Source organism: Trichosurus vulpecula, chromosome 1, assembly GCF_011100635.1.
Source record: "Trichosurus vulpecula isolate mTriVul1 chromosome 1, mTriVul1.pri, whole genome shotgun sequence".
In the NCBI taxonomy this organism is placed as follows: Eukaryota; Metazoa; Chordata; class Mammalia; order Diprotodontia; family Phalangeridae; genus Trichosurus; species Trichosurus vulpecula.
In genome coordinates, this window is record NC_050573.1 from 471,792,511 (window position 1) to 471,818,775 (window position 26,265).

The 26,265-nt window shown below is 36.8% G+C and overlaps 1 protein-coding gene across 1 annotated transcript; it reads right to left on the reverse strand.

Annotated features, from left to right (window-relative positions):
* Positions 1 to 3,006: 3,006 nt before the first annotated feature.
* On the reverse strand, positions 3,007 to 24,895 carry LOC118840003 (coiled-coil domain-containing protein 83-like). The gene is made up of 3 exons (XM_036747517.1): positions 24,850 to 24,895; positions 3,248 to 3,592; positions 3,007 to 3,206 (listed from the first exon to the last, which is right to left on the reverse strand). Exons 1-3 carry the CDS (start codon positions 24,893 to 24,895, stop codon positions 3,007 to 3,009), a joined length of 591 nt encoding a protein of 196 aa, XP_036603412.1.
* Positions 24,896 to 26,265: the final 1,370 nt, after the last annotated feature.

Consider the following 26,265-nt stretch of genomic DNA (forward strand, 5'->3'; position numbering starts at 1 on the left):
GGGGAAAGCATTTAGGACTGATTAGAATTCAACCCCTCAGCCTTGAAAACTGCATGGTCTAGTGGAAGGCATGTGGTACTCTCTTCTTCCCAGGAAGCTCTTGCCTTTAAAAAAAAAAACAACTCCTTTCTTCTCTATGAAGTTGAAATGCAGGTGGCCTACTGCCTTATCTCATTTCTATTCAAGAAAATCTGATATATCAAAATCTGAATGTACAAAATAGCTAAATCAGGTGGTTGTTATTCACATTACAAAAAGATTTCCTGCCTTACAAAAGGACTCTTTATAATTAAACAGCGAGCTCCCCTAGATCATTCAAGAGATGATTAAATTCACAAAAGTATTAGTTACATATGGCTTTACAGAAGTGACGCTGATTCCTGTTGTGCGAAGCAAAGCAGAATTCTAGAAGCAACTAGGGCTGAATTGTGTTTGTTTCTTTTAAGTTGGGACCAAAATAGTAAATTTAAGTTCTACCATCTGAATAGGTTTGCCTTTCTAAGGGACATTGTCAAACTGAAGGGTGGCCAGGATGGTGAGAGGATGGGCATACAACCACATCACGTACAGTATGATTGTAGAACTGGGAATTTTTGTCTTTCAAAAGAGAAGATATAAGTGAAATATGGCAGAGGCCTTAAAATGTTTGAAGGACTGTCATATGGAAAAGATATTAATCTTATTCTATTTGTTCTTAGAGCTTAGTTACAGATAGAGAAATTTTTGCTCACTATAAGGAACACCTTAACAATTAGAGCCATGCAACAATAGAATAGCAATAAGGTGGTAAGTCCCTTATTACTAGAGATATCAAATAGAAGCTGAATAAATATTTGTCACTAATATTAAAGAGATCCCATTGCTAGGCATACTTGAAGGAGGATAAGAGTAGTTTCTTATGCACATATATATATATATGTGTGTGTGTGTGTGTGTGTGTGTGTACATACATACATATGTATGTGTATCTATATGTACATCAATATTATTTATCTATCCATATATGTACTTATATATATCAGTAACTAATTGTTTTTTTTAGCAAAAAACTGGAGATAGAATATTCCCCATTGACGTGAGAAGAGCTAAACAAAATTTGTTACATGAATAATAATGGAATATGATATATTAAATGATGTATATGAAGAATATTGATCTAATAGTGGTGGTAGTATTCTTCTGGCAGGATGAGTGGCAAAAGGTGTTTGACTGAAGAGAACTAGATACCCTCTCTTAGAGGGTGTAATGACAAGCAAAGTGGGATTTTTGGCTGATTTTCTGTTTGTGTTATTCAGTTACCTAGCCTCAGTCTTACATGCCTCTGTGCTGAGCCAATCAGGCATGTTCAAGTGGGCTCTAACCAATCAGATGCCAAGTAGAACTGTATGTAATATATACATATATATATATATATATATATATATATATATATATATAGAGAGAGAGAGAGAGAGAGAGAGAGAGAGAGAGAGAGAGAGAGACAGACAGAGAGACAGAGAGAGAGAGAGACAGAGACAGAGAGAGAGAGAGAGAGAGCCTGTGTTGAGAAAGCAGACATTAAGAGAGCCAGGGTTGAGGGGGCAAGCTAGTCTTGAGAAGAAGAGGAAACCTTTGAGAAACGAGAGGAGACCTCTGATGGCAGAGACTTGCTAAAGGAGCCTCCGGAACTTTGAAAGTGAATAAAGCCGTAGGGCAGAAACCTGCCTATGGGAAGGAGGCTTAGCTTAAGCCTCTTTTAAGAGCTGTTGAGGTGAACTGATCCGTTATCGCAGAGCCTCTGGACTTTGACAGTGAATTGAGATGGTGGTGCTGGTGGTGTGTGTCAATATTGCTGTTGCCCTGTTAAGCTTTGTTTTCCCCAGAGGCAGAAGCCGGGGGCAGAAGCTCCTGGAGCCTGCTGTCAGAGAGGAGCAGGAAGAGCTTGGAGGGAAGCACTGGGAATTCAATGATATATGCTATGTGCCATGTGACATACTGAGTGTTATGTTACTATGCACACACATATACATATACATATATATATATATATATATATATATATAATGGTGTGTTTTGCTTAAGGATGCTGCTATGAAGGTTATGCTTTAGTTTATGGAACAATATTTAGTTCTGAATAGAGAGTTCATTATACTATGCAATCAGACCCTTAAAATTATTCACAGCAGCAGTCCTCAGTTGTGCTGCCATGATTGGCATTAGAGAGGGCCCCTTTGTTGACAGCTCTGCTCTTTAGACCATGTATCTATAGTCAATGACCTTAAACTAGCCCTTCAAGGATGGTATCCCTCAGACCTGCCCCCTGGTAGATTAGGCTTCATAGTAGAATACAATAAGATGTTTTTAAAATAGTTAACAAAAAAAAGATGTTTACTTAACTGTAGCAGGAGAAGGCTATTCAACCAAAGATAGGTATTGAGCACTTCTGGAGCTAAGAGCTAAATGATGCTCCTTTGCTTGAGTTGCTTATCATGACCCATTAGAATTTGTTTATAGCTCCTTTCAGATGCTTTTTAGTTGGGATGAGTAGGATGTGAGGTCAATAGCCTGAATCTTTTGTCCCTTGAACCAACCAAGTCTTAGTAAGTTTTCAATATCTTAAGTTTTTCTTTCATAATAGCCATGTTGTAACACAACAAAACATAACAAGACAAAAAAAGCAAGAAACATAAAGTGAAAAAAATATGCTTCAATCAGCACTCAGTATTTATCGTATTTATTCACTCTATGGAAGTGCATAGAATTTTTCATCATGGGTCCTTTGGAAATGTTTTGTATTGTTGTATCAATTAAAGTTGCTAAGCTTTTTAAAAATTTTTGAATAGTTGAAACTTTTGCTTTAAGTATAATTATGATCAAACAAAAACCAAAAGCTTAAGCAAAATAAAAAAAATTGGTCTCAAAGTAAGTCAAAGCTCCAAGGAATAGTGAACAACGTAGGACCTTGACAACGGAGAAGTGCTTTTTTTCCCACCTGCCAGTCTCTCTTCTTTCAAAAAACAGATTATTTTACATGTGACAAAATTCTGTTTTCCAAGCATCTTCCCAGTCTTTCTTGGTCATTTCTTGCACTTCTTCATGAATAGGCTTTTTCTGTCCCTCTATAGTGGTAAGCTTCACCTCCAGTGGGCCCAGTTCGGTATATTCCTTGAAATCCTTTTCATCTTCATAAAGCAAATAACTTAGATCAGAAGCACTAAATCTGATACCTGGATCATTCTCAGTATGCTTTTTGCATAGAGTAACTCACTTACATTTTCATTAGCATCGTCATAAAGAAAGGACAATCTATTCAACAAGGAAAGCTCTTTCTCATTTTTTTGTTTGTTTGTTAAGGATTCTGATTCTGACTGCATTTCCTCAGGAAAATCTTTTTGCTCTCCTAGGCCAGCTGCTTGGGTAAGAAACAGAGGTCTGGATATTTTGAGATCTGCAAGTCTGCAGTTGAATAGTTGACTTATAAACAGCAAATTTTCTTCTTCAAGATGGTGAATAGGAACCTCCAGTTCTGTTACTTCTTTCTTACGAAGTTCAACTTTTTTTTTAAGCCAGACATTCCCCGAGATTTCTTGACTACTGTGTTTATTGATGTTCTCTGTGGCAATACAAGGAAAATGTCAGAATGCTATTCTCTGCATGAAACTAGAAAGAAAATTAGCAGCAACATCTTGAAACCAATGGCTGAAAAGAGTTACTAAGTCTTCAACAATTGATTATGTTTGCAGTATTGCTCTTATCCTGTACCATATTCTCCTGGTTCTGCTCACTTCATTTTACATCAGTTCATATAAGTCTTCCCAGGTTTTTATGAAACCATCCTGCTTGTCATTACTTATAGCACAATAGCATTCCATCACAAGGGGGAATCACCAGTAATCTGGACCTATGTTTTGCCACTGGACTCAGATGATTTAGGAGGAGTGACACTGATGATTTTGCATAGCTCTGCCACACTTAAATCGAATTCACTTGCAAGTCAAGACATCACCCTTCTGATGTCATTGATTCTCTTTAAAGGTTGAACATCAAACAACAGTCCATCACAGCTATATACCACAATTTGTTCAGCCATTTCCCAACTGATGTTCATCTCCTCAGTGTTCAATTCTTTTCTCCTACAAAAAGACTTACTATAAATATTTGTGTACATATAGGTCCTTTTCTCTTTTCTTCGATCTCTTTGGGATACAGACCTTGTAATGATGTCCACAATGTATAATCCTTTGGACCTAGTTCCAGATTATTCTCCACAATGGTTGGATCAGTTCACAACCCAACCAATAATGCATTGGTGTACCTATTTTTCCACTCCAGCATGTATCATTTTCGTTTTCTGTCACATTAGCCAATCTTATAGGTGTGAGGTGGTACCTCAGAGTTGTATTAATTTGCATTTTTCTTATCCATAGCTATATAAAACATTTTTATGTGACTGTTGAAAGCTTTGATTTCTTCTTCTGAAAACTGCCAGTTCATATGGTCTGACCATTTACCAATTGGAGAATGACTTTTACTTATATAAATTTGACTTGATTCCATATATATTTAACAAATGAGGCCTTTATTAGAGAAAATTGCCATAAATTCTTTCCCAGTTTTGTTCTTTCCTTTAATTTCAATTGCATTGGTTTTATTTGTATAAAGACTTTAAATTTCATTTAATCAAACTTATCCACTATATTTCCCATGATCATATCTTTTGTTTGGTCATAAACTTTTCTCTTAGATAGATCTGACAGGCAAAATTTTTCATGCACCCCTAATTTACTTGTGATGTCACCCTTTATGTATCAATCATTTTTTACCCATTTTGACTTTATTTTGGTATATGATATGAGATGTTGGTCCATGCTTAGTTTGTGCCAAACTGCTTTCCAATTTTGCCAACAATTTTTGTCAAATGGTGAATTCTTGCCCCCCAAAGCTTGGATCTTTGGGTTTATCAAACATTAGATTACTATGGTCATTTACTACTGTATAATGTGTACCTAATTTATTCCAGTGATCTACTATCTTTTTCTTAGTCAGTACCAAATTGTTTTGATGATTACTGCTTTTTAATATAGCTTGAAATCGGTTACTGCTATGTTACTTTCTTTCACATTTTTTCTCATTGATATCCTTGATATTCTTGACCTTGTGCTCCTCTAGATGAATTTTGTTACTATTTTTTCTAGCTGTATAAAATAATTCTTTGGTAGTTTGATTGGCATAGTACTGAAGAAATAAATAATTTAGATAAAATTGTCATTTTTATTATTGGCACATACTATCCATGAGCAACTAATATTTCTCCACTTGTTTAGATCTGTCTCTATTTGTGTGAAAAGTATTTTGTAATTGTGTTCATAGAGTCAGTTCCTGGGTCTGTCTTGGCAGGTAGACTCCCAAGTATTTTATATTATCTACAATTATTTTGAATGGAATTTCTCTTTCTATCCCTTGTTGTGTTTTGTTGGTAGTAGATACAAATGCTGATGATTTATGTGGGTTTATTTTATATCCTACAACTCTGCTAAAGTTATTCATTGTTTCAACCAGTTTTTTAGCTGATTCTCTAGGGTCCTCTAAGTATACCATCATATCATCTGTGAAGAATGATAGTTTTATTTCCTCATTGCCTGTAGTTACACTCTTAATATCTTTGTCTTGTCATCATTGCTGTAGGTAGCATTTCTAATTTGTGGTTGTTCAGCCATTTCACTCTCTTCTGACTCTTTATGACCCAAATCTGGGGGTTTTCTTGGCAATGATACTAGAGTAGTTTTGCCATTTCCTTCTTGAGCTCATTTTTACCAATAAGGAACCAAGACAAACAGGATTAAATGACTTTTCTAGGGTCACATATCTAGTAAGTACCTGAGGCAGGATTTGAACTCATGAAGCTGAGTTTTCCTGACTTTAGGCCAGGTACTTCATCCACCAAGCTACCTAGCTGCCCTGCATTTCTAATATACAATATCGAATAATAATGATGATAATGGACATCCTTACTTCACTCCTCATCTTATTGGGAAGGTTTCTAGATTATGTCTGTTAAAGATTATACCTGTCCTCTTTTTAAATAGATACTACTTATTTTAAGAAAGACTTCCTTTATTCCTATATTTTCTAGTATTTTTTTTAAATAAGAATAGATATTGTATTTTGTCAAAAGCTTTTTCTGCATCTACTTAGACAATCATATGATTTTTGTTGGTTTTATTATTGATCTGGTCAATTATGCTTATAGTATTCCTACTATTGAACCAGCCCTGAATTCTTGGTATAATTCCACCTTGTCATATGACCTTTATGACATATTGCTGTAATATGGTCTTTGTGATATATTGCTGAAATCACCTTGCTAGTATTTTATTTAAATTTTCTTGCATCAATATTCATTAGAGAAATTGGCCTATAGTTTTCTTTCTCTGTTTTTGCTCTCTCTGCTATAGGTACCAAAACCACATTTTTGTCATAAGAGGAATTTGGCAATACTCCTTCCTTGTCTATATTTTCAAATAGTTAATATAGTATTAGAATTAATGGTTCCTCAAGTGTTTGGTAGAATTCACTTGTAAATCCATCTGGGCTTGGGGAATTTTTCTGAGAAAACTCATGTATGGCTTGTTTAATTTCTTTTTCTAAGATAGGGTTATTTAAGTATTCTACTTTCTCGTTGATCTTTCTCTCTCTTGTTGATGTACATGTATAGAGATATAAAATTTCCTCTAAGTACTGCTTTGGCTGCATCCCACAAATTTTGGTATGTTGTCTCATTGTTGTAATTCTCTTTTATGAAATTGATTGTGTCTATGATTTGTTCTTTGTCACACTCATTTTTTAGGATTAGATTATTTGGTTTCCAATTAATTTTTAATCTCTGCTTCCATGACCCTTTATTGAAAGTAATTTTTATTGCATTATGGTTGGAAAATAGTGAATTTAATATTTTCATTTTCTGCATTTGCTTGTGAGATTTTTATGCCCTAATCCATTGTTAATTTTTGTGAAGGTGCCATGAGAAAAAAAGTTTAATCCTTTCTATTCCAATTCAACTTTCCCCATAGGTCTATCATATTCAACTTTTCTAAAATTCTATTCATTTCCTTAACTTCTTTCTTATTTATTTTGTGGTTTGATTTATCCAGCTCTGAGAGAGGAAAGTTGAGACCTCCTACTAGTATAGTTGTATTATCTATTTCATCCTGTTATTCACTTGACTTTTCCTTTAAGATTTTGTATGCCATGTAGTTTGGTACATATATGTTTAATATTGAAAGTAATTCATTGTCCATGGTGCCTTTTAGCAAGATGTAGTTTCCCTGCTTATCTCTTTTAATTAGGTCTATTCCTACTATTACTTTGTTTGAGATAATGATTGCTACTCTATGCTTTTTTTTTTTTTACTTCAGCTGAAGCATTATAGATTCTGCTCCAGTCCCTTATTTTTAACTTTGTGTGTGTGTCCCTATTTCAAATGTGTTTTTTGTAAACAATATATTGTTAGAGGCTAGCGTCTAATCCATTCTGCTATCTGCTTCCCTGTTATGGGTGAATTGATACTATTCACATTCACAGTTATGATTACTAACTGTATATTTCCTTCCATCCTATTTTTTTTCTGTTTATCCTTCTCTGTCTCTTTATCCTGTCCTTCCTCTAAAGTCTATTTTGCCTCTAACTACTGACTCCCTTAATCTGCCCTTCCTTTTATCACCCTTCTTCTCTTATCCCTGTCCCCTATTATTTCCTGACTCACTCCTATACCTTTTATCTACTTAGACTCCTTCAAACTGCCCTACTAATAATAATGTTTTTAAGAGTCATGTATCATCTTCCCATATAGGAATATAAACAGCTTAAGCTTATTGAGTAGCTTATGATTTCTCTTTTATGTTTCCCTTTGTATGCTTCTTTTGAATCTTGTATTTGAAAGTCAAATTTTCTATTCAGTGCTGGTCTTTTCATCAGGAATGCCTGAGAGTCCTCTATTTCATTAACATGCATTGTTTTATTCTTAAGAATTATACTCAATTTTGCTGGATAAGTTATTTTTGGTTGTAATCCTAGCTCCTTTGCCTTCTAGAATATCCTATTCCAAGCCCACCGCTCCTTTAAAAAGGAAGCTGCTAAATCTTGTCTGATCCTTACTATGGCACCACGATATTTGAATGATTTCTTTCTGACCGCTTGAAGTATTTCTCTTTGATTTGGGAGCTCTTGAATTTGGCTGTAATATTTCTGAGAGTTTTCATTTTGGGATCTCTTTCAGGTGGTGATTGTTGGATTCTTTCAATTTCTATTTTATTATCTGCTTCTAGGATATTGGGCTATTTTCCTTGATAATTTCTTGAAGTACAATGTCTAGGTTCTTTCTTTGATCATAGGCTTTCAGGTGGTCCAAAAATTCTTAAATTATCTTTCCTTAATCTATTTTCCAGGATGGTTGTTTTTCCAGAGACATTTCACATTTTCCTCTATTTTTTCATTATTTTGACTTTCCTTTTTTTTCTTGATGTCTCATGAAGTCATTGCCTTCCAATTACTGAACTTTAACTTTTAAGGAATTATCTTGTTCAGTGATGCTTTTTATGTAACTTTTTTTAATATTTGGTCACTTCTATTTTAAGGTGTCATTTCATTCATTATTTTTGTGCCCTCTTTACCAAGCTGCTAATTTTCTTATTTTGTTTTTCTTGTTTTCTTGCCTTGTTCTTATTTTTTCCCCAATTTTTTCCCCATCTCTCTGATTTGGGTTTTTTTGGAGACAATTGGGGTTAAATGATTTGACATGGGTGACACAGCTAGTAAGTGTCTGAGGCCAGATTTGATGTTATCCTCTTGAAAAAGGTATCTCCCTCTCTTCCTTAGGAAGAGGAGGACTGAGATTATAATCAATCTCACAGCTGACCAGGCTTGGCCCAGAAGAAGAGATATGAGAATGCACTTCCTTCCTATTTGCAGAGGTGGGAGACCATAGGTGTGGAGTCCTGCATGTGCTGTCTGATTCAGTTGATGTGTCAGTTAGTTTTCCTGAACTGCTTCCCTCCTACCCCCTTCTATGTTATTAAAGATAATTGTCTGCATGGAGGAGAGGCAGGGATAAATTGGGAAAATGAAAATGATATAAAACAGAGTAACAATTTTTTTAAATAAAAAGAAAATCTATGTATTGGATAGTTCCAATCCAATGATAATAGTCCATGATTCCGTGAAATATAAGGTTGGCTATGGGGGTTGTGTTATGACTATGATGAGTATATTAAGTGTTCACTTTCACTTGGCCAACATGACAACAGTGGTGTAACAATCTGGCAGTTTACTATCGGGTGAAGTGAAATATTATCAGAGAATTTGTATTATCTGAGTTAGTAAGGTTGTCTTGTAGAGACAAAGAGCTGAGTTTCTAGTTTTATTTAAGTTTAATTTATTTAATATATTTAGTTTTCAGCATTGATTTTCACAAGAGTTTGAATTACAAATTTTCTCCCCATTTCTACCCTCCCGCCCACTCCAAGATGGTGTATATTCTGGTTGCCCCCTTCCCCAGTCAGCCCTTCCATCTGTCACCCCACTCCCCTTCCATCCCCCTTTCCCTTTTTCTCTTGTAGGGTAAGATAAATTTCTATACCTTGTTGCCTATGTATCTTATTTCCTAGTTGCATGCAAAAATGTTTTTTTTTGTTGTTTTTGAACGTCTGTTTTTAAAACTTTGAGTTCCAAATTCTCTCCCCTCTTCCCTCCCCACCCACCCTTCCTAAGAAGGCAAGCAATTCAACATAGGCCACATGCGTATCATTATGCAAAATCCTTCCACAATACTCATGTTGTGAAAGATTAACTATGTTTTGCTCCTTCCTAACCTATCCCCCTTTATTAAATTTTCTCCCTTGACCCTGTCCCTTTTTGAAAGTGTTTGCTTTTGATTACCTCCTTCCCCCATCTGCCCTCCCTTCCATCATCCCCACTTTTTTATCTTCTTCCTCCTTCTTTCCTGTGGGGTAAGATACCCAATTGAGTGTGTATGGTATTCCCTCCTCAGGTCAAATCCGAGGAGAGCAAGATTTACTCATTCCCCCTCACCTGCCCCTCTTCCCTTCCTAGAGAACTGCTTTTTCTTGCCACTTTTATGCGAGATAATTTATCCCATTCTATCTCTCCCTTTCTCCCTCTTTCAATATATTCCTCTCTTATCCCTTAATTTGATTTTATTTTTTTAGATATCATCCCTTCATATTCAACTCACCCTGTGCCCTCTGTATATATATATATATATATATATGTGTGTGTGTGTGTGTGTGTGTGTGTGTATATATATATATATACACCTACATATATACATACATAGACACACACATATGTATATATATGTATACACATACATCTATGCATATCATCTTTCCATGTAGGAATGTAAACAAAACAGTTCAACTTGAGTAAGTCCCTTATGATTTCTCTTTCTTGTTTACCTTTTCATGCTTCTCTTAATTCTTGTATTTGAAAGTCAAATTTTCTATTTAGCTCTGGACTTTTCACTGAGAAAACTCGGAAGTCCTCTATTTTATTGAAAATCCATATTTTGCCTTGGAGCATGATACTCAGTTTTGATGGGTAGGTGATTCTTGGTTTTAATCCTAGCTCCCTTGACTTCCTGAATATCATATTCCAAGCCCTTCGTTCCCTTAATGTGGAAGCTGCCAGATCCTGTGTTATTCTGATTATTTTCCCACAATACTCAAATTGTTTCTTTCTGGCTGCTTGCAGTATTTTCTCCTTTATCTGGGAGCTCTGGAATTTGACAACAATGTTCCTAGGGGTTTTCTTTTTGGGATCTATTTGAGGAGGTGATCTGTGGATTCTTTCAATGTCTATTTTACCTTCTGGTTCTAGAATATCAGGGCAGTTCCCCTTGATAATTTCTTGAAAGATGATATCTAGGCTCTTTTTATGATCATGGCTTTCAGGTAGTCCAATAATTTTAAAATTATCTCTTCTGGATCTATTTTCTAGGTCAGTGGTTTTTCCAATGAGATATTTCACATTGCCTTCCACTTTTTCATTCCTTTGGTTCTGTTTTATAATATCTTGATTTCTCATAAAGTCACTAGCTTCCACTTGTTCCAATCTAATTTTTAAGGTAGTATTTTCTTCAGTGGTCTTTTGGACCTCCTTTTCCATTTGGCTAATTCTGCCTTTTAAGACATTATTCTCCTCATTGGCTTTTTGGAGCTCTTTTGCCATTTGAGTTAGTCTATTTTTAAGGTGTTATTTTCTTCAGTATTTTTTTGGGTCTCCTTTAGCAAGTCATTGACTTGTTTATCATGATTTTCTTGCATCACTCTCATTTCTCTTCCCAATTTTTCCTCTACTTCTCTTGTTTGCTTTTCCAAATCCTTTTTGAGCTCTTCCATGGCCTGAGACCAGTTCATGTTTTTCTTGGAGGCTTTTGGTGTAGGCTCTTTGACTTTGTTGACTTCTTCTGGCTGTATGTTTTGGTCTTTTTTGTCACCAAAAGAATATTCCAAAGTCTGAGACTGAATCTGAGTGCGTTTTCACTGCCTAGCCATGTTCCCAGCCAACTTACTTGACCCTTGAGTTTTTCGGCTTGAGGGAATGTGCTGTTGATTTCAGAGCTGTTTCTATATAGCCAGCTCTGCCACACCAGCACTCCTCCTTCCTCAAGACCCACCAACTAGGACCTGATGCAAATCTTAAGCAGACTTTGCACTCCTGCTCTGATCCGCCACTTAATTCCTCCCACCATGTGGGCCTGGGGCCAGAAGTAACTGAAGCTGTAGTGCTGTAGGTGCACCTCCCCTGCTGCCCCTGGGGCAGTGGCTGAACTGAGAACTCTGTCCCCTGCAGCTTTTCTCACTAACCTTTTCTGTTGTCTTTGGTGTTCGTGGGTTGATAAGTCTGGTAACTGCCACAGCTTGCTGATTCAGGGTGCTAGGGCCTGCTCCGCCCAGCTCCCTGTCTGGTTGGTCCTGCCACCACCCATGCTGAGCTCCTCTCCCATCTGCTCTGTGTGTGATAGACCTCATCCAGTGACCATCCAGGCTGTCCTGGGGTGGATCCCTGCTTCCCTCTGCTACTTTGTGGGTTCTGCAGTTCTAGAATTTGTTCAGAGCCATTTTTAATAGGTTTTTGGAGGGACTCAGCAGGGAGCTCACACAAGTTCCTGCTTTCCAGCCACCATCTTGGCTCTGCCCCGAGTTTCTAGTTTTTAAGTCAATAATGTATAATAATAGTTGTTCAGAAAGTGAGACAAATTTCTTGCTATAATTTTGTTATTAGAATTTAAAAAAATGTTTTAATCAAATTTTGGACATTAGAACTTATGATAAATGGATCACCAGGTCAACCATGATAGAGTTACCAAAAGATAAACTTTATCTATTTTAAGGAGTGATTTAAATAATAAATTTTCCTTCAATAGTTTTGCATTTAGAGGCAGCATGGATCTTTGAAAATAAAGTGTGGGTTCAAATGCTGCCTTTGCCATTTAATGTCTTTGGGACCTTGGAAAAGTCACTTAATTTCTCTGGCCACAGTTTCTTCATTTGAAAATGAGGAACTTGGATAAGGTTATGGCCTAGATACCTGATGACTCTAGAGCAATCTATCAATCAGTAAACATTTATTCAGTACCTGTTATGTGCCAGGAACTGTTATTATCTAGTATCTTTGATTATTCAGTGCTTTTTATTTTTCACAAAAATAATTCTGGCAGTCAGTGAAAGGGAACTAGATTTGCAGAATGCTATCTCTATTTTCTATATTTTCTATCCAAACTGGAGAGAAAGTATCAATTTAGATTATTTTATCAAATTGTCCTTAAAAGAGTTTGAGATGAAGAGACATGCTGCATAACCAGAAGAGGACTTATTTCTTCTTTTCCTGGTCACTTTTTTTTAATGAGTGAGGGGGCTCATGCCATTTAATATTCAGCAGAGGTCCTCGGTTCCACAGTTTATTAAATATATATTATTCAAGAAAACCTTTTTTCTACAATGCATAGTAATTCATGTTTCAAAGGCTTATTTTAATTTTTCAGCTAGGTAATCACACTTAGCTATAATCAGAAAGAGAGGAACCAACATATATTGAGTTGAAATAATACTTTTTAGGGATAGAAAAGAAAGAAGACCAGAACTAAATGTGAAGGTAGGTTTTCCTTATCCTGAATTACTGAAGAAGAAGAAGAAGAAGAATAAGAAGAAGAAGAAGAATAATAAGAAGAAGAAGAAGAAGAAGAAGAAGAAGAAGAAGAAGAGGAAGAAGAAGAAGAAGAAGAAGAAGAAGAAGAAGAAGAAGAAGAAGAAGAAGAAGAAGAAGAGGAAGAAGAAGAAGGAGGAGGAGGAGGAGGAGGAGGAGGAGGAGGAGGAGGAGAAGGAGGAGGGGGAGAAAAAGAAGCAGAAGAAGAAAAAAAGTAGAAGGAGAAGTAGAAGAAGAAGAAAAAGAAGTAGAGGAGGGAGAAGTAGTAGAAGAAGAAAAAGAAGTAAAAGAAGAAGTAGAAGAAAAAGAAGTAGAAGAAGTAGTAGTAGAAGAAAAAGAAGTAGAAGAAGTAGTAGTAGAAGAAAAAGAAGTAGTAGAAGAAAAAGAAGTAGAAGGAGAAGTAGTAGTAGAAGAAAAAGAAGTAGAAGAAAAAGAAGTAGAAGAAGGAGAAGAAGAAATAGAAGAAGAAAAAAAGAAGTAGAAGGAGAAGAAAAAGAAGAAAAAGAAGTAGAAGAAAAAGTAGTAGCAGAAAAAGAAGTAGAAGAAGGAGAAGTAGAAGAAGAAGAAAAAGTAGAAGGAGAAGTAGTAGAAGAAGAAAAAGAAGTAGAAGAAGGAGAAGTAGAAGAAAAAGAAAAAGAAGTAGAAGGAGAAGTAGTAGAAGAAGAAAAAGAAGGAGGAGGAGGAGGAGGAGGAGGAGAAAAAGAAGTAGAAGAAGAAAAAAGTAGAAGAAGGAGAAGTAGAAGAAGAAGAAAAAGAAGTAGAAGAAGGAGAAGTAGTAGGAGAAGAAAAGGAAGTAGAAGAAGAAAAAGAAGTAGAAGGAGAAGTAGTAGTAGAAGAAAAAGAAGTAGAAGAAGAAAAAGAAGTAGAAGAAGGAGAAGAAATAGAAGAAAAAAGAAGTAGAAGAAGAAGAAAAAGAAGTAGAAGAAAAAATGGTAGAAGAAAAAGAAGTAGAAGAAGGAGAAGTAGTAGAAGAAGGAGAAGTAGTAGAAGAAGAAAAAGAAGTAGAAGAAGTAGTAGAAGAAGAAAAAGAAGAAGAAGAAGAAGAAGAAGAAGAAGAAGAAGAAGAAGAAGAAGAAGAAGAAGAAGAAGAAGAAGAAGAAGAAGAAGAAGAAGAAGAAGAAGAAGGAGGAGAGGGAGGAGGAGGAGGAGGAGAGGAGGAGGAGGAGGAGGAGGAGGAGGAGGAGGAGGAGGAGGAGGAGGAGGAGGAGGAAGAGAGAGAGAGAGAGAGAGGAGAGAGAGAACAAAACAAATCTTAGTAGGTAAAGTTGAAGAAGGCTGGGTGGAAGTTATAAACTTGACTTTGAGCTCTTCAATTATTTTCCTTCTAGAATACAGAAGTATTCTGAAGTACTACTGAACTGCTGTTTAAAAACAAATTGTAAAAAATGGTTCTTTAAAATTTTTTATTCTTACTTTTCTTGTTATTCTTATAAATCTGAGAAATATCAACAAGCACGATCATTTCCACATACAAAGAAGAACAGAAAAGGACAATTGTATATGAAACTATAAATACTATGTAACTTTTTAAAAATATATAATAAAATTGAACATGGTAGTTTCAAAGTTGTCCTGCCTCTCCGTGTGTCTTTCTGAAACTCCTTCTGCTCTCTTCAATGCATCTTAAAAATATTTCATTGATGCTCTTTACTTTTTTCTTCTTTGTTTCTAACATTACTATCACTGCCCTCTTCTCTACTCCCATAATTCTCCCTAATCTAGAAAAAATATGTCAACCCTTGCAACAAACAAGTATAGTCAGTCAAAACAAATCTGCATATTGGCCATGTTTTATTCTACAACTTTTGTTCACTACCCCTCTACCAAGGGAGGGGAGCATGATTAATTATCAGTCTTCTGAGTTGTGATTGGTCATTGTATTGATCAGTCTTTCTAAACTGTTTTTCTTGAAGCTGTTTGTCAGCTTCTCTGGTTATGACTTCCCATCTTCATCTAGAAATTCTGTAAATGAGTCATTGGGGCATGGCAACTTGAGTAGTCTCTGCTACTCACCAACACTGAGATGTGGTTGCTACTCACCAAGACTACATGTGGATGGGACCTTTAATGCCCCTAGACAAGGTAGCTGGATTACGGAAACTGGGGCCAATTAGGTGACATAGGAGGAAGAAGCTGTGTCAAGGAAGTTAGGGGATCTGTGTTGGGGAACTGCCAGTCCTATCACAACAATGGAGGACACATAAGGAAACTGGATCAGTTTTTGGAATTCTGAGTAAATAAAGAACAAGTTTCCACAGGGACATACTACTGCATACCAGAGTACAAAGAAATACTCATGCATATACATATATTTTTAGACATACATAAACGTAGATGTTTTTGATGACACCTTTTGGAATAATTCTTGCATGTAAATCATCATTGGTACTGTGTTACACTCTATTTACACCCATTAGTCTTTTATTGTATTTTGAACTGCCTGCATTTAGACTGTATTTTGTTCTACCTTCAAAGACTTTTTTTTTGAAATCGATAAAAATTATATAAAAGGTTACATAAAGTCAGGGTATGTCTGGAAGAACCACAACTTATATGTAGTACCTGGAGCATCATCTTATACATGGTGACACCAGGAGAAGCTGTTCCTGGTTCAGGGTATTTTGTGAGTTTGCATCCACTAAAAATTTAAAAATAACCAAACACCAAAAAACTAGCCCAATATATTTTCTTATACTATATAGTCAAGTTATTATTTGTTTCTAAACAAAGATATGTAATGAAAAAGCATAATAAGAAAAGTAGCAATAGAATATCTCTTTCATAAATCTGGGGAACACTTTCCCACGAATACACATATAATCATTGGACAAGGTGTACATACTTAGGAAGAACAAGTAGTGGGGCATATATGGAAGGACTACTTGTGGCTAGGGCACATGAATGGAGAGTTTACTGTGACCTCCAGCACTATAGGACTTCCAGAAAATGACAGAAGCACATGTCACCACTGAGGCACCACAGACCTTATACCTTTACAACCCAACCCTCCTTGCACTATTGCCCAGGTTTCATCAGGTGTCCACTTTCTGATGGATGCTATGTTCCACATCAGTACCTCTGCTGGAGGTATCCCAGAGCTCTACTCCACTTTAAACATTGAACAAGTTATCTTCTGCTCTGTTACTCCCCAAGGTCCTCAGAGTGGTACCATTTGCCTCCCTACTTTATCTACCAGAACCTAAGTATCACTTAGTCTTTCTATCCTCCATGAGCTAGATATGAACACAAGTCCCCCTTTATGTATTGTTTCCTCTACTAGAACCAAAGTTTCATGAAAGTATGGATAGTCTCATATTTCTGATTGTATCCCCACTGGTTAGCACAATGCCTGGCAATCAATCAATCGGTCAGTGAGTATTAAGTGCTTACTATGCGCCAGACATTGTGCTAAGCTCCGGGGATACAAAAAGAGGCAAAAGACAGTCTCTGCTTTCAAGGAGCTTACAATCTAAAGGGGGAGACAACATGCAAATATATACAAAGCTAACTATATACAGGATAAACTTGGAAATAATACACAGGAAATAATAAATAGTAAATAATGCACTTGAATTAAGAAGAATTGGGGCAGACTTCCTGCAGAAGGTAGGATTATCATTGGGACTTAAGGGAAGGCTGGGAGGTCAGTAGTCAGAGCAGAAGAAAGAGGGTGGAACAGGAAAGAGAGCATTCCAGGAATGGGGGATGGCCAGAGAAAAGGCACTTAATAAATGCTTATCCATTCCATGCTGGGTAATATCGTCTTCTTACTGACTTTACACAGCCTGTAGCCTCTGAAGGGTGATGCTCCATTGGTCACTACTAGGTCCTCACCTTCTGGATATGTGGTTGTGGAGTTTCTTGATTCTTATGGCTTCAACTAGAGTTCTCCGCTGAGGTGCTACCTCTTCTTTGTTTTTTTTTTTTTTGGCAGGGCAATTGGGGTTAAATGACTTGCCCAAGGTCACACAGCTAGTAAATGTGTCAAGTGTCTGAGGTCATTTTTGAACTCAGGTCCTCCTGACTCTGAGCCGGTGCTCTACTCTCTATGCCACCTAGCTGCCCCAGTGCTACCTCTTCTAAGATGAGCAGCAAACTTTATCATCTTTCTTAGCTTAGATTCCTGAAGATGAAGCATCTTCCACCTCAGTGATGGAGGCAAGCCCTTCACACATATTAACTGGACTGACTTCCTCTCTCTCTGTCTCTTTCTGTCTCTGTCTCTCAATCTCTGTGTTTGTCTCTCATTTTAATCGATATTTTGCTTTCTTGTCTCAAGGAAAGAAATCTGTCAGTTTAAGTAGTCTACATGCAACTTTTTTTCCTTCCAGAAGGAAACTCTTGATTCTAGGCATCAAACACTTTCATTCCATATTTCTGCCTTTATTATACATATTTGTATTCACATATGTGTTCATAGTCATATGTGTGCCTTTGGCCAGTAACAACCCCCCAAACTTTGAAGCAGCCCTACATATAAATAGAGAGATGAAGTAATGTCCTGAAGAGGAATAGTTGAAGAAAGATATAAAGCTTTCTCATGAAAGAGTTTAAAATTCAGATCTTAAATCAGAGGCTTATTGTGGTAAACCTAATGAATTTTAGAAAATGATATAAGCTGAATGATTTTAAAAATAAGATTATAAAATATGATACAAATCACTCACACTTGCTCTTTTATTTATGATATAAAGCTATTGAATGAAAATCATCCCTCCGACTCTTGTAGTCTTTACTATTCTTTTGCTTCCCCCTTTCCCTTATCTTTAAGAGCACTATAGTTGCCTAAAAATATCCAATTTGTTACTTCCTTCATTCAACAAATATTTATCTGATAATCTCTTTTCAATATAGCACTATGCTGGGTGCTATGGGTATATGTGAATATAAATTAGACATAATCTTGGCCCTCAAAGAATTACAACATGTGAAATAAAACTGCACAATTATTTAACAGTGCAAAATAAATGCTGGTTGTGTGTCGTGGACATTACGAGTTTGCTGATATTCAAGAGATGATCCAAACAGATAGGTTGACATTACCAGGAAGGAAAACATGGGTAGGATTTGCTACTTCCCTCTATTCTCTTTATTATGCCACCTGCTCTCAGGCAATAGTCTTCATTCTCCTCCCTCAACCTTCCCCTGGATGCTCTAGCCTTGATAGATGAGTTTTTGCCTTTTCTTGCCAGGAGATAGCCTCTACTCTGACTAATTCCTCAATGTATCTCAGGGTGGGTCTCCTTTCAGCACCCTTCTGCATGTTTTCTTCTCCCATTAGAATGTAAACTCCTTCAAGGTAGGGAATATCTCTTGTCTTTTTGAATTCATGGTGCTTAGCACAGTGCCTGGCATGAAGTAGTTGCTTAAAAATCTCTCTCTCTCTCTCTCTCCTCTCTCTCTCTCTCTCTCTCTCTCTCTCTCTCTCTCTCTCCTCCTCCTCCTCCTCCTCCTCCTCCTCCTGCTCCTCCTCCTCCTCCTCTTCTTGTAGTCTCTCTCTGTCACCCCCAATACAATCTCTCCTGCATTTCACCCCCTATTAAGGAGGTAATTTGAGGATATTTTAGACTGGAGAGTGAGGTCAACAAAAGCAGAAATGAGCAGGGAACAGTATTCAGAGTACCATGGCTGTGGCACAGAGTTTGCAGGGAGGGGTCATGGGAGATAGCTTGGATAGGCAGATTGCTACCAGCATATAAAGGGCCAGACGTGCTAGTCTGAGGAGTTTGGGCTTAATCTATAGGTAATCAAAATTACCTATAGCTCCTATAGTAAGCTGTAAAGTCTAAAACAATGCTGGTCTCAGTAAATATTTTAGAGATGGGAACAAGAGATTAAGAGATAGCATGTTGGAAGAAATTAAGGGTGTTCTTTGAAGAGCTACTATTAGGTAGTAAAAATGGAGTTATTTTCCCCCCCAAATAGAATATTATGCTTTCAAATCACTCTCTCCCTAGTTTATTATTTGCTAAATTTAAACTTGATTATTTATGGGAGTATTTCTAAAACTATAGCTTTCTTAATATCTATATTTTTTTCAGGAAATTCTAAGGTTTTATTACTTTTAGGTAAATGAGAAATTAGAATCAATATGAAATATTTTCTTGTACCATTGTTACCACAAATTAGCTGAGAATTGTGTTAGTCTGCCAAAAAATGCTTTTTTCCAAGATGGTCATATTCAGAAGTAAGACATATCTATATATCTATATATACACATATATCATATGTACACAGATATATACATATGTATACATACAGGTATTTACATATTTAAAATGACAATGTAAGTGGAGGGAAAAGAAAAGGTAGAAGGGAAGGACAGGAGGAAGAGAAAAGGAAAAGAACAGAGGATATAATTCACTAATTTGCCTTATTGGATATGATAAAATTAAGGATTCAGGTCTGTATTCTACAATATGGAAGTGAAACTGACCTTGCTATGCTAGGAAATAAGATGGGATAAATCTTTTTTTCTAACTGTCACAGTGTACTGCACAGTATAAGCCAGATGAAATGAGTGTGAGATGAGAAACAAGTGTATGTGTTGGGGGGAAAAATAGAGTAAATATTTTTTCTCAAGATATTGAGGTCATTTTATGAGAGCCAAAGACAGAACAGTTTCTGAGAGGCATTCTGAACACTTCCACGGAGCTTTTATTGATCTGGTGCAAAAAGTCATTTTCTTCTATCAAATGTGTGCCACTTCTTTTGGGGTCAAAGGTAAAGAGCATGCCTGGATCCCAAAGGGATAGTTTGGCTGAATTTTCTAAAATAAATTTGAGTTGGAAAAAATTCATATGGTATATTTATCCTAGCAGATTAATTTCACCCATAGTAATGTGTCTGTTGTATTTCTTTTTTCCTGCAAGAAGATTAACTATATATTTGCTTATAATTGGTTTGCTTAACTCTCTTACCACTATTACCTTTGATCCTCTCTTTGTCATGTAAAGTAGAAGCTATATTGTACCTGGGTGTACTGTCCTTCCTCTCTCCTTCCCTCAGCTTGACAAGGAGATTTTCCTGGATAAGACAACCTAAGGTTCAATGTACTCTGTGGGTGCATATTAACTCTGCAGCCTAGCTCATGAGAAGCAGAAGACCAGTTAGTTAAAAACAAAGACATTAGGGCTAGGAATAGGGACTGGATTTGTGATTTCATTGGTATAGGGATGAAATAACAGTAACATAAGTGGCAATAAAATATTTTCTCCATAAACCTGGGATACCTGCTCCCCAAATTATCTACACTATTAGTGGGTAGGGTAGACATATGTAGAGAACATGAGGGGAGAGGCACACAGATAGGGAAGATGCATAGCCATGTGGTACACATGTGGCTGAAGTAGGTGTGAGAGGGGAAACTGTTACAAGCCTGTAGACACCTTCTGGTGATGTTCATTGAATTACTTCCTCCAGTTCTGTGGTCTGTTAGTTTTGAGGGGAATTCAGTATCTGTGGGATGTATGGTAGTCTCTTCTAGCCATTATTCCCTGCGGCACTAGTCCTGTGGTTGATGTTTGTCACTGCCAGACCATCTCACTAAACAGGAAGTTGTGGAACTTCTGGATGGTTCCAGCTTGGAGGCTATAGCAGAAGTGCTGCATGCTGTATATGAGGAATGATCTCTGCCATTGCTCTGTCAGCTTAAAGCCCAGAGGCTTTCCTACTATGCTTCCTTTCAAAAAAGGCAGAAATATTGTTTTAAGAATGACTTTGAACAAATAAGTAATTTTGACTATTATAAATACCCAAATTAACTATAAAGGATATATGAAGAAAGATGCTATACAGAAAAAAAATTGATAAATGTACAGAATAATTATATATTTATATTATATTACTATATATGATATATCATATATATAACACAATTATTTAATAATCAAATAATTTGGTAATAATAAAATATACTATGAATGTAATATTATGAATACAATATTATATAATAATTTTTATTTATATATATGCCACCTATTTGTGTCTAATGGTAGCCTTCTCTATGGTGGGGGGAGGGAGAAAAAAGGGGAGGGAAGGAAATTTTCATGATAATTTTGTTGCGTGTTTAAAAGGAATAACAAGTTGTACATAGTGAATTTGTGGTTTCATGTGTAATCATCTTTTTTATTTTACTATGTTATTGAAATGCTTGTTTTATGCCATAAATTAAAAAAGATTAAAACAAAAAAAAAAGGCAGAAGCACTAATATACCCAGCCATTAGACTAGGAAGAACTTCACGTTGGTTTTTCTCACATGAGGAGGTTTACTTATTTGGTGGAATGGGCATTTCCTGTCCAAAATATGTATTAGCTCACCCCAGGTATGAAGCTCTTGAAATATCAAGCAGAGAGTAGACTTAGCTAATTAGTGCTCTTGGGCTTAATTTTATTTTTGAATTATTTTTTTTCCTCTCCCTGTCTTTCCTGGTCACCACACTGCCCTCTGATTTAGGATTAGGAATCTCTTGTGACTCCCTGTTTAATTCCCAATAGCTACACTGTACCCAAGGGCAACTAGGTGGTATAGTAGATAGCGTGCCAAGCCTAGAGTCAGAAAGACCTGAGTACAAATCCAGCCTCAGAGACTTACTGGCTGCATAACCCTGGATAAGTCATTTAACCCTGTTTGCCTCAGTTTCCTCATTTATAAAATTAGCTGGAGAAGGAAATGGGAAATCACTTTAATATCTTTGCTAAGAAAACCCCAAATGGGGTCATGAAGAGTTGGACACAACTGAAAAACAGCTAAATATCAAAAACTGTACCTAGTCAGATTTCATTTTAGAAGCTACACTTTTCCCCCTGAAATTGACAAAGGCTTTAAGAGTTTCAGACCCATCAGTTTCTTAGCTGAAACTTTTTTTGCTTTGCCTTGCAAAGGATTGGGGGGAGAGGTGGAATTACAGGAATAAATCTAAACTTAAGGAGCAATGTCATTTTTCTTTATATTCCTGCCCTCCATAGATATATATGGCTGACAAACCTTTTCAGTGTTTGAATACACTTTGCAGTTAGAATAACGCAGATGATGTAGAAGACTTAGACTTTAAATGTATAATTTTCTGCCTAACTTCTGCACAGTGATGGACATATTGCACCTAAATTCATTGGTATTTAGATTTATCTGCCCAATGCCCTCAGTCTGTTGGTAGTACCTGTTGGCCCCTCCCCCACTCCCCAGATTAAGATTGCTCCAAGGATTGAGTTACTCTCTACTTCCTCATCCCCTAAAACTTTAGGTCATAGGGCCCGGCCTATATGTTTACCTTTAATGGTTAGCCAAAAGATACAATTGGTTCAAATCACAAGTATTTAATAAAGTGTCATAGTAAGAAAAGTGATAAAAAAAAATTTTTCCCTTTATAAACTTCTCCAGAACAGGTGTTTTTTCACTCCAGACACAAAATTCTCCAGCACATATGGCATAGCATATTTAAAATGAGTAGGCACATGTAGAGAATGTAGAGGAGGGAGTATACATGTAAGAGACACAAAGAGGAGCAATTAATCTCTTGTACTTCTGATACTGCAGAGGTGTTGGCTTCTAGTGGGATGGTTGGGGCAGGGGCTGTCAATTGCATCAATCATCTGAGCTCACTTAAAGTAACTTAAAAAGTTACTCTAGCCTTGACACATTATTAGGCGAGATCCCTACTGAATCAATTAATCAAAGACATTCATACAAGTGTGAAAACCTAGTTAATAAGGATGGGAAGAGAGAGAATGCTTCACCTCATTGGATGAAATGAAATAATACTTAATCCTATTCTCTAAGCCTGGGCCCATTTTCTTCTGGACCCTGTGTGTACCAGTGGGACAATGTTTCCCAGACTTTTGGGGGATGTTTGGTAGTAACTCTTCTTATGATATGTATCACTTCAGTAAATAAGTATTTCTAAAAACTAGATTTTAGGGCGCAGTTAGGTGGTGCAGTGGATAGAGCACTGGATTTGGAATCAGGACGACTCATCTTCCTGCATTCAAATCCAGCTTCTGAGTTCAAATCAGACTCTTACTAGCATGTGACCCTGGGCAAGTCACTTAACCCTGTTTGCCTCAGTTCTTCATCTGTAAAATGAGCTAGAGAAGGAAATGGCAAACCACTTCAGTATCTTTGCCCAGAAAATCCTAAATGGGGTCAAGAAGAGTTATATAAGACCGAAATGACTCAACAACAATAAAGACTAAGTTGCCCGGCTAATTGATAGTAATAGACGATAACTGGAAGAAGCATGTTGGTGGTAATGGTGGTGGTGGTAGTGGTGATTTATCAGTTATAGTTCTAGAGAAATCATCTTCAAATCCCTCAAAATTACTTCTAGAACTCTAAGGGGACAAAGAGCCAAATACCTTTTGGGGACTCAATCTAATTAGAGTAGAGATTAGAAGAAAGGCCTCAGAGGCTTCATGATACAAGTAATGTCGCTGCACTGAACTTCCTTTGGGTTGGTTCTTTTTGTCTCATAGTTTCTATCCAATATTGCACCACCAAATGAATGCTGCTCTACTGGGCCAGGATTGGCCCAATGTGTAGTCTCCACCCAATGCCCTCAGTTAAATATACTGATGAATATTGCTCTGAAAGACAATGTTCGGATTGCCAGACATGTAGCCTCTGCTAGATGCATCTCCACTGTTTCCAACTTCTGACTCAGATGAAATCCTTGGCTAGTAAATCTTCACTCTAGGAAAGAGTGGGTACTGCCATGTATTTTTAGTTTAAAGCCCATAGGTTTTTTCCTACTGTCACTTTTTTGGAAAAAAGAGAAATGCTGCCTGAGTCTAGTGAAAAGCAGCCTTTTCCTCTCCAGCCCTGCGACATTTTCTTGTCTTATTACCTTTAGTTTAATCTTTAAAATACTTATCTAGCCAGCCAGAGAATTTTCAGCCCGAGGCACCAAGCTCTTTAGAAATGAGTAGGGTAGTGTCTTCCCAGCTCGCCGATGCCCTCAGGCTTAATTTTTACTTTAAACTAAACTTGCCAGTCATTTCTTTGTCTTTGTATGTTAAAGGGGGATATATTAAATAGAGCAGGAAAGCAAAGATGTGCAGAACCTTAGGGGAGTAGTATTAAGCCCAAGTTGGATCAAGTGTTTGTACTTTAGCTCCTTCCTGTAGGATTGTTAAACAGGTTACATTTAGAGGAAACAACCAAGCCAAACCAAATGCACTTATCCCCCAGTTAGAATAGGTAATTGTCTGTCCTGGGTGGTCAATAGAGGGAGAGAAAATTTTCCCCTTATTCTGGATTGGCCCATAGAGGGAAAATGTAAGCTAATTATGTGGAAGAGAAATAAAAACCAAAGTTAAGAGCTGTTATAGGTAGAACTTTTCTTGGCCAATGTCTGTGTGGTTGCTTCAGCCCACCTCACAGAGTCATCCTCTACTTCTTCCTCACTATCTTTCCTATACCCCATACATCCGATCAGTTGATAGGTCTTATCCAATCTACCTGCACAATATTTCTATAGATAAGCCCTTTCAACTCATGCAACTACCACCCTAGTTTGGGCCCTCATGCCTCTTGGCTTTTCAGGAATGGTTTCTTGTCTATACCTTCAATAAAAAATTACCAGTACAAACTTACCAAGTTTTAGAGATGGTGGTGGTATAGATAGTGCTGGCAGGGTAATAGCTTCCCATACCTGGCTTCTCCTGCTTTGTGTTATTTACAGAGTACTGGGCTGTCATGGTTAACTAGCCTACTGAAGGGATGTAATATGTGATTTGGCCAGTAGATGGTGTGCCAGTTACATACAAGCTACCTGCTTCTTCCCATCAGCTTCCTCTCCCCTGAGCCCAGGGGCAGGTGGTCCCAGTTTCTATGTGTCTATGGATGTGATCTGGAATATGCCCCAAATTACCCAAAATGCTCTTGAATCTTCGTACCATTTTTGAAGTCTTTCCTCCTCATTTATACCCCCTCATTCACAAGATTTGACTATTTTTCTCTGAATGTCCACAAAAGCAATAGCATAGCAACACAAAATAAAATTGTAAAAAACTAGCAAGCTGTACACACACACACACACACACACACACACACAAGCATAACACACTTTTAAATTTAATCTACATTATTGATATTTTTCCCCATCAATCAATAAAACAGTATAGCAAGCCTAGATTTGTAGCATTTGTTGATTTTTGAACTATAAATGCTTACATTAAAATTTAATAATGCTCTTTCTCCAGAGCCTGCACAAGCCGACTCCAGCACTCCCCTGGATGGATGTGTTTTTCTGTCCCAAGCCCATGTAACTCATAGCAAGAGATCTCTTTAAAAGGCAAAGGAAACAGAAATCTGAGGTATTTGGAAGATTAAATCCCATGTACATTTCCAAACTTACATGAGTCTCATTAATCCTTTAACCTAGTCAAATCTGGGAGACCCTGAGAAGACCCTGTTGCATTAAACAGGTACAAATGTCTTATCTCATTTTCTTTCACCAGCTTGCATTTTACATAGGCGATAGCCCCACCTGGAAGGCCCTCATTTCAGTGTTTAAGCTCCTCTTCCTTCCTTTTAGGCAAAGATCAGGTATCTTGAGTATGAGCAAAGCTCTCTTTGAACCCATCAGCTCAAAGCAATTTCTCCATTTTCAGATTTGTTATAGCTCATTTTCTGAACCTTTTCTTTACACTTATAACATTCTGTCTTGTCTAATAGCTATTTGTGTATGTCTTGCTCCTTTGCCCACCTCAGGTTATAAGTTATGCAAGAACAAAGACTGTCATTTTTTGTCTTTGTATCTCTAGTACTTAGCACAGTTCCTTGTAATGACAGTTAACCAACAACTCACACATTGAGTTGAACACTTTTTTTTAATAGAACTAAGATTTCAAGTCTCTGCCTTTGCAGTACTTTCAAATTTTGTCTTTGAACAGTAAAATATTTTTTAAAATTTAAATTTGAAAGATATATGGTAATTTTCAAGTAAGACTATTATTTGTGTGTGCATGTGTATGTATATATATGTGTGTGTGTGTGTTTGTGTGTGTGTGTGTGTATCACATGGAATCTTTATAAAATTCAGCATGTACTAGGGAATAAAGGAATG

Bases quoted from the DNA above. Each gene is read 5' to 3' on its own strand.
- LOC118840003 (XM_036747517.1), bottom strand. From the start codon at position 24,895: ATGACAGCCCAGTACTCTGTAAATAACACAAAGCAGGAGAAGCCAG. The intron at 3,593-24,849 runs GTATGGGAAGCT...GTATTGCCACAG, and splicing joins CACAAAGCAGGAGAAGCCAG to AGAACATCAATAAACACAGT. The intron at 3,207-3,247 runs GTGAGTTACTCT...AGAATGATCCAG, and splicing joins CGATGCTAATGAAAATGTAA to GTATCAGATTTAGTGCTTCT.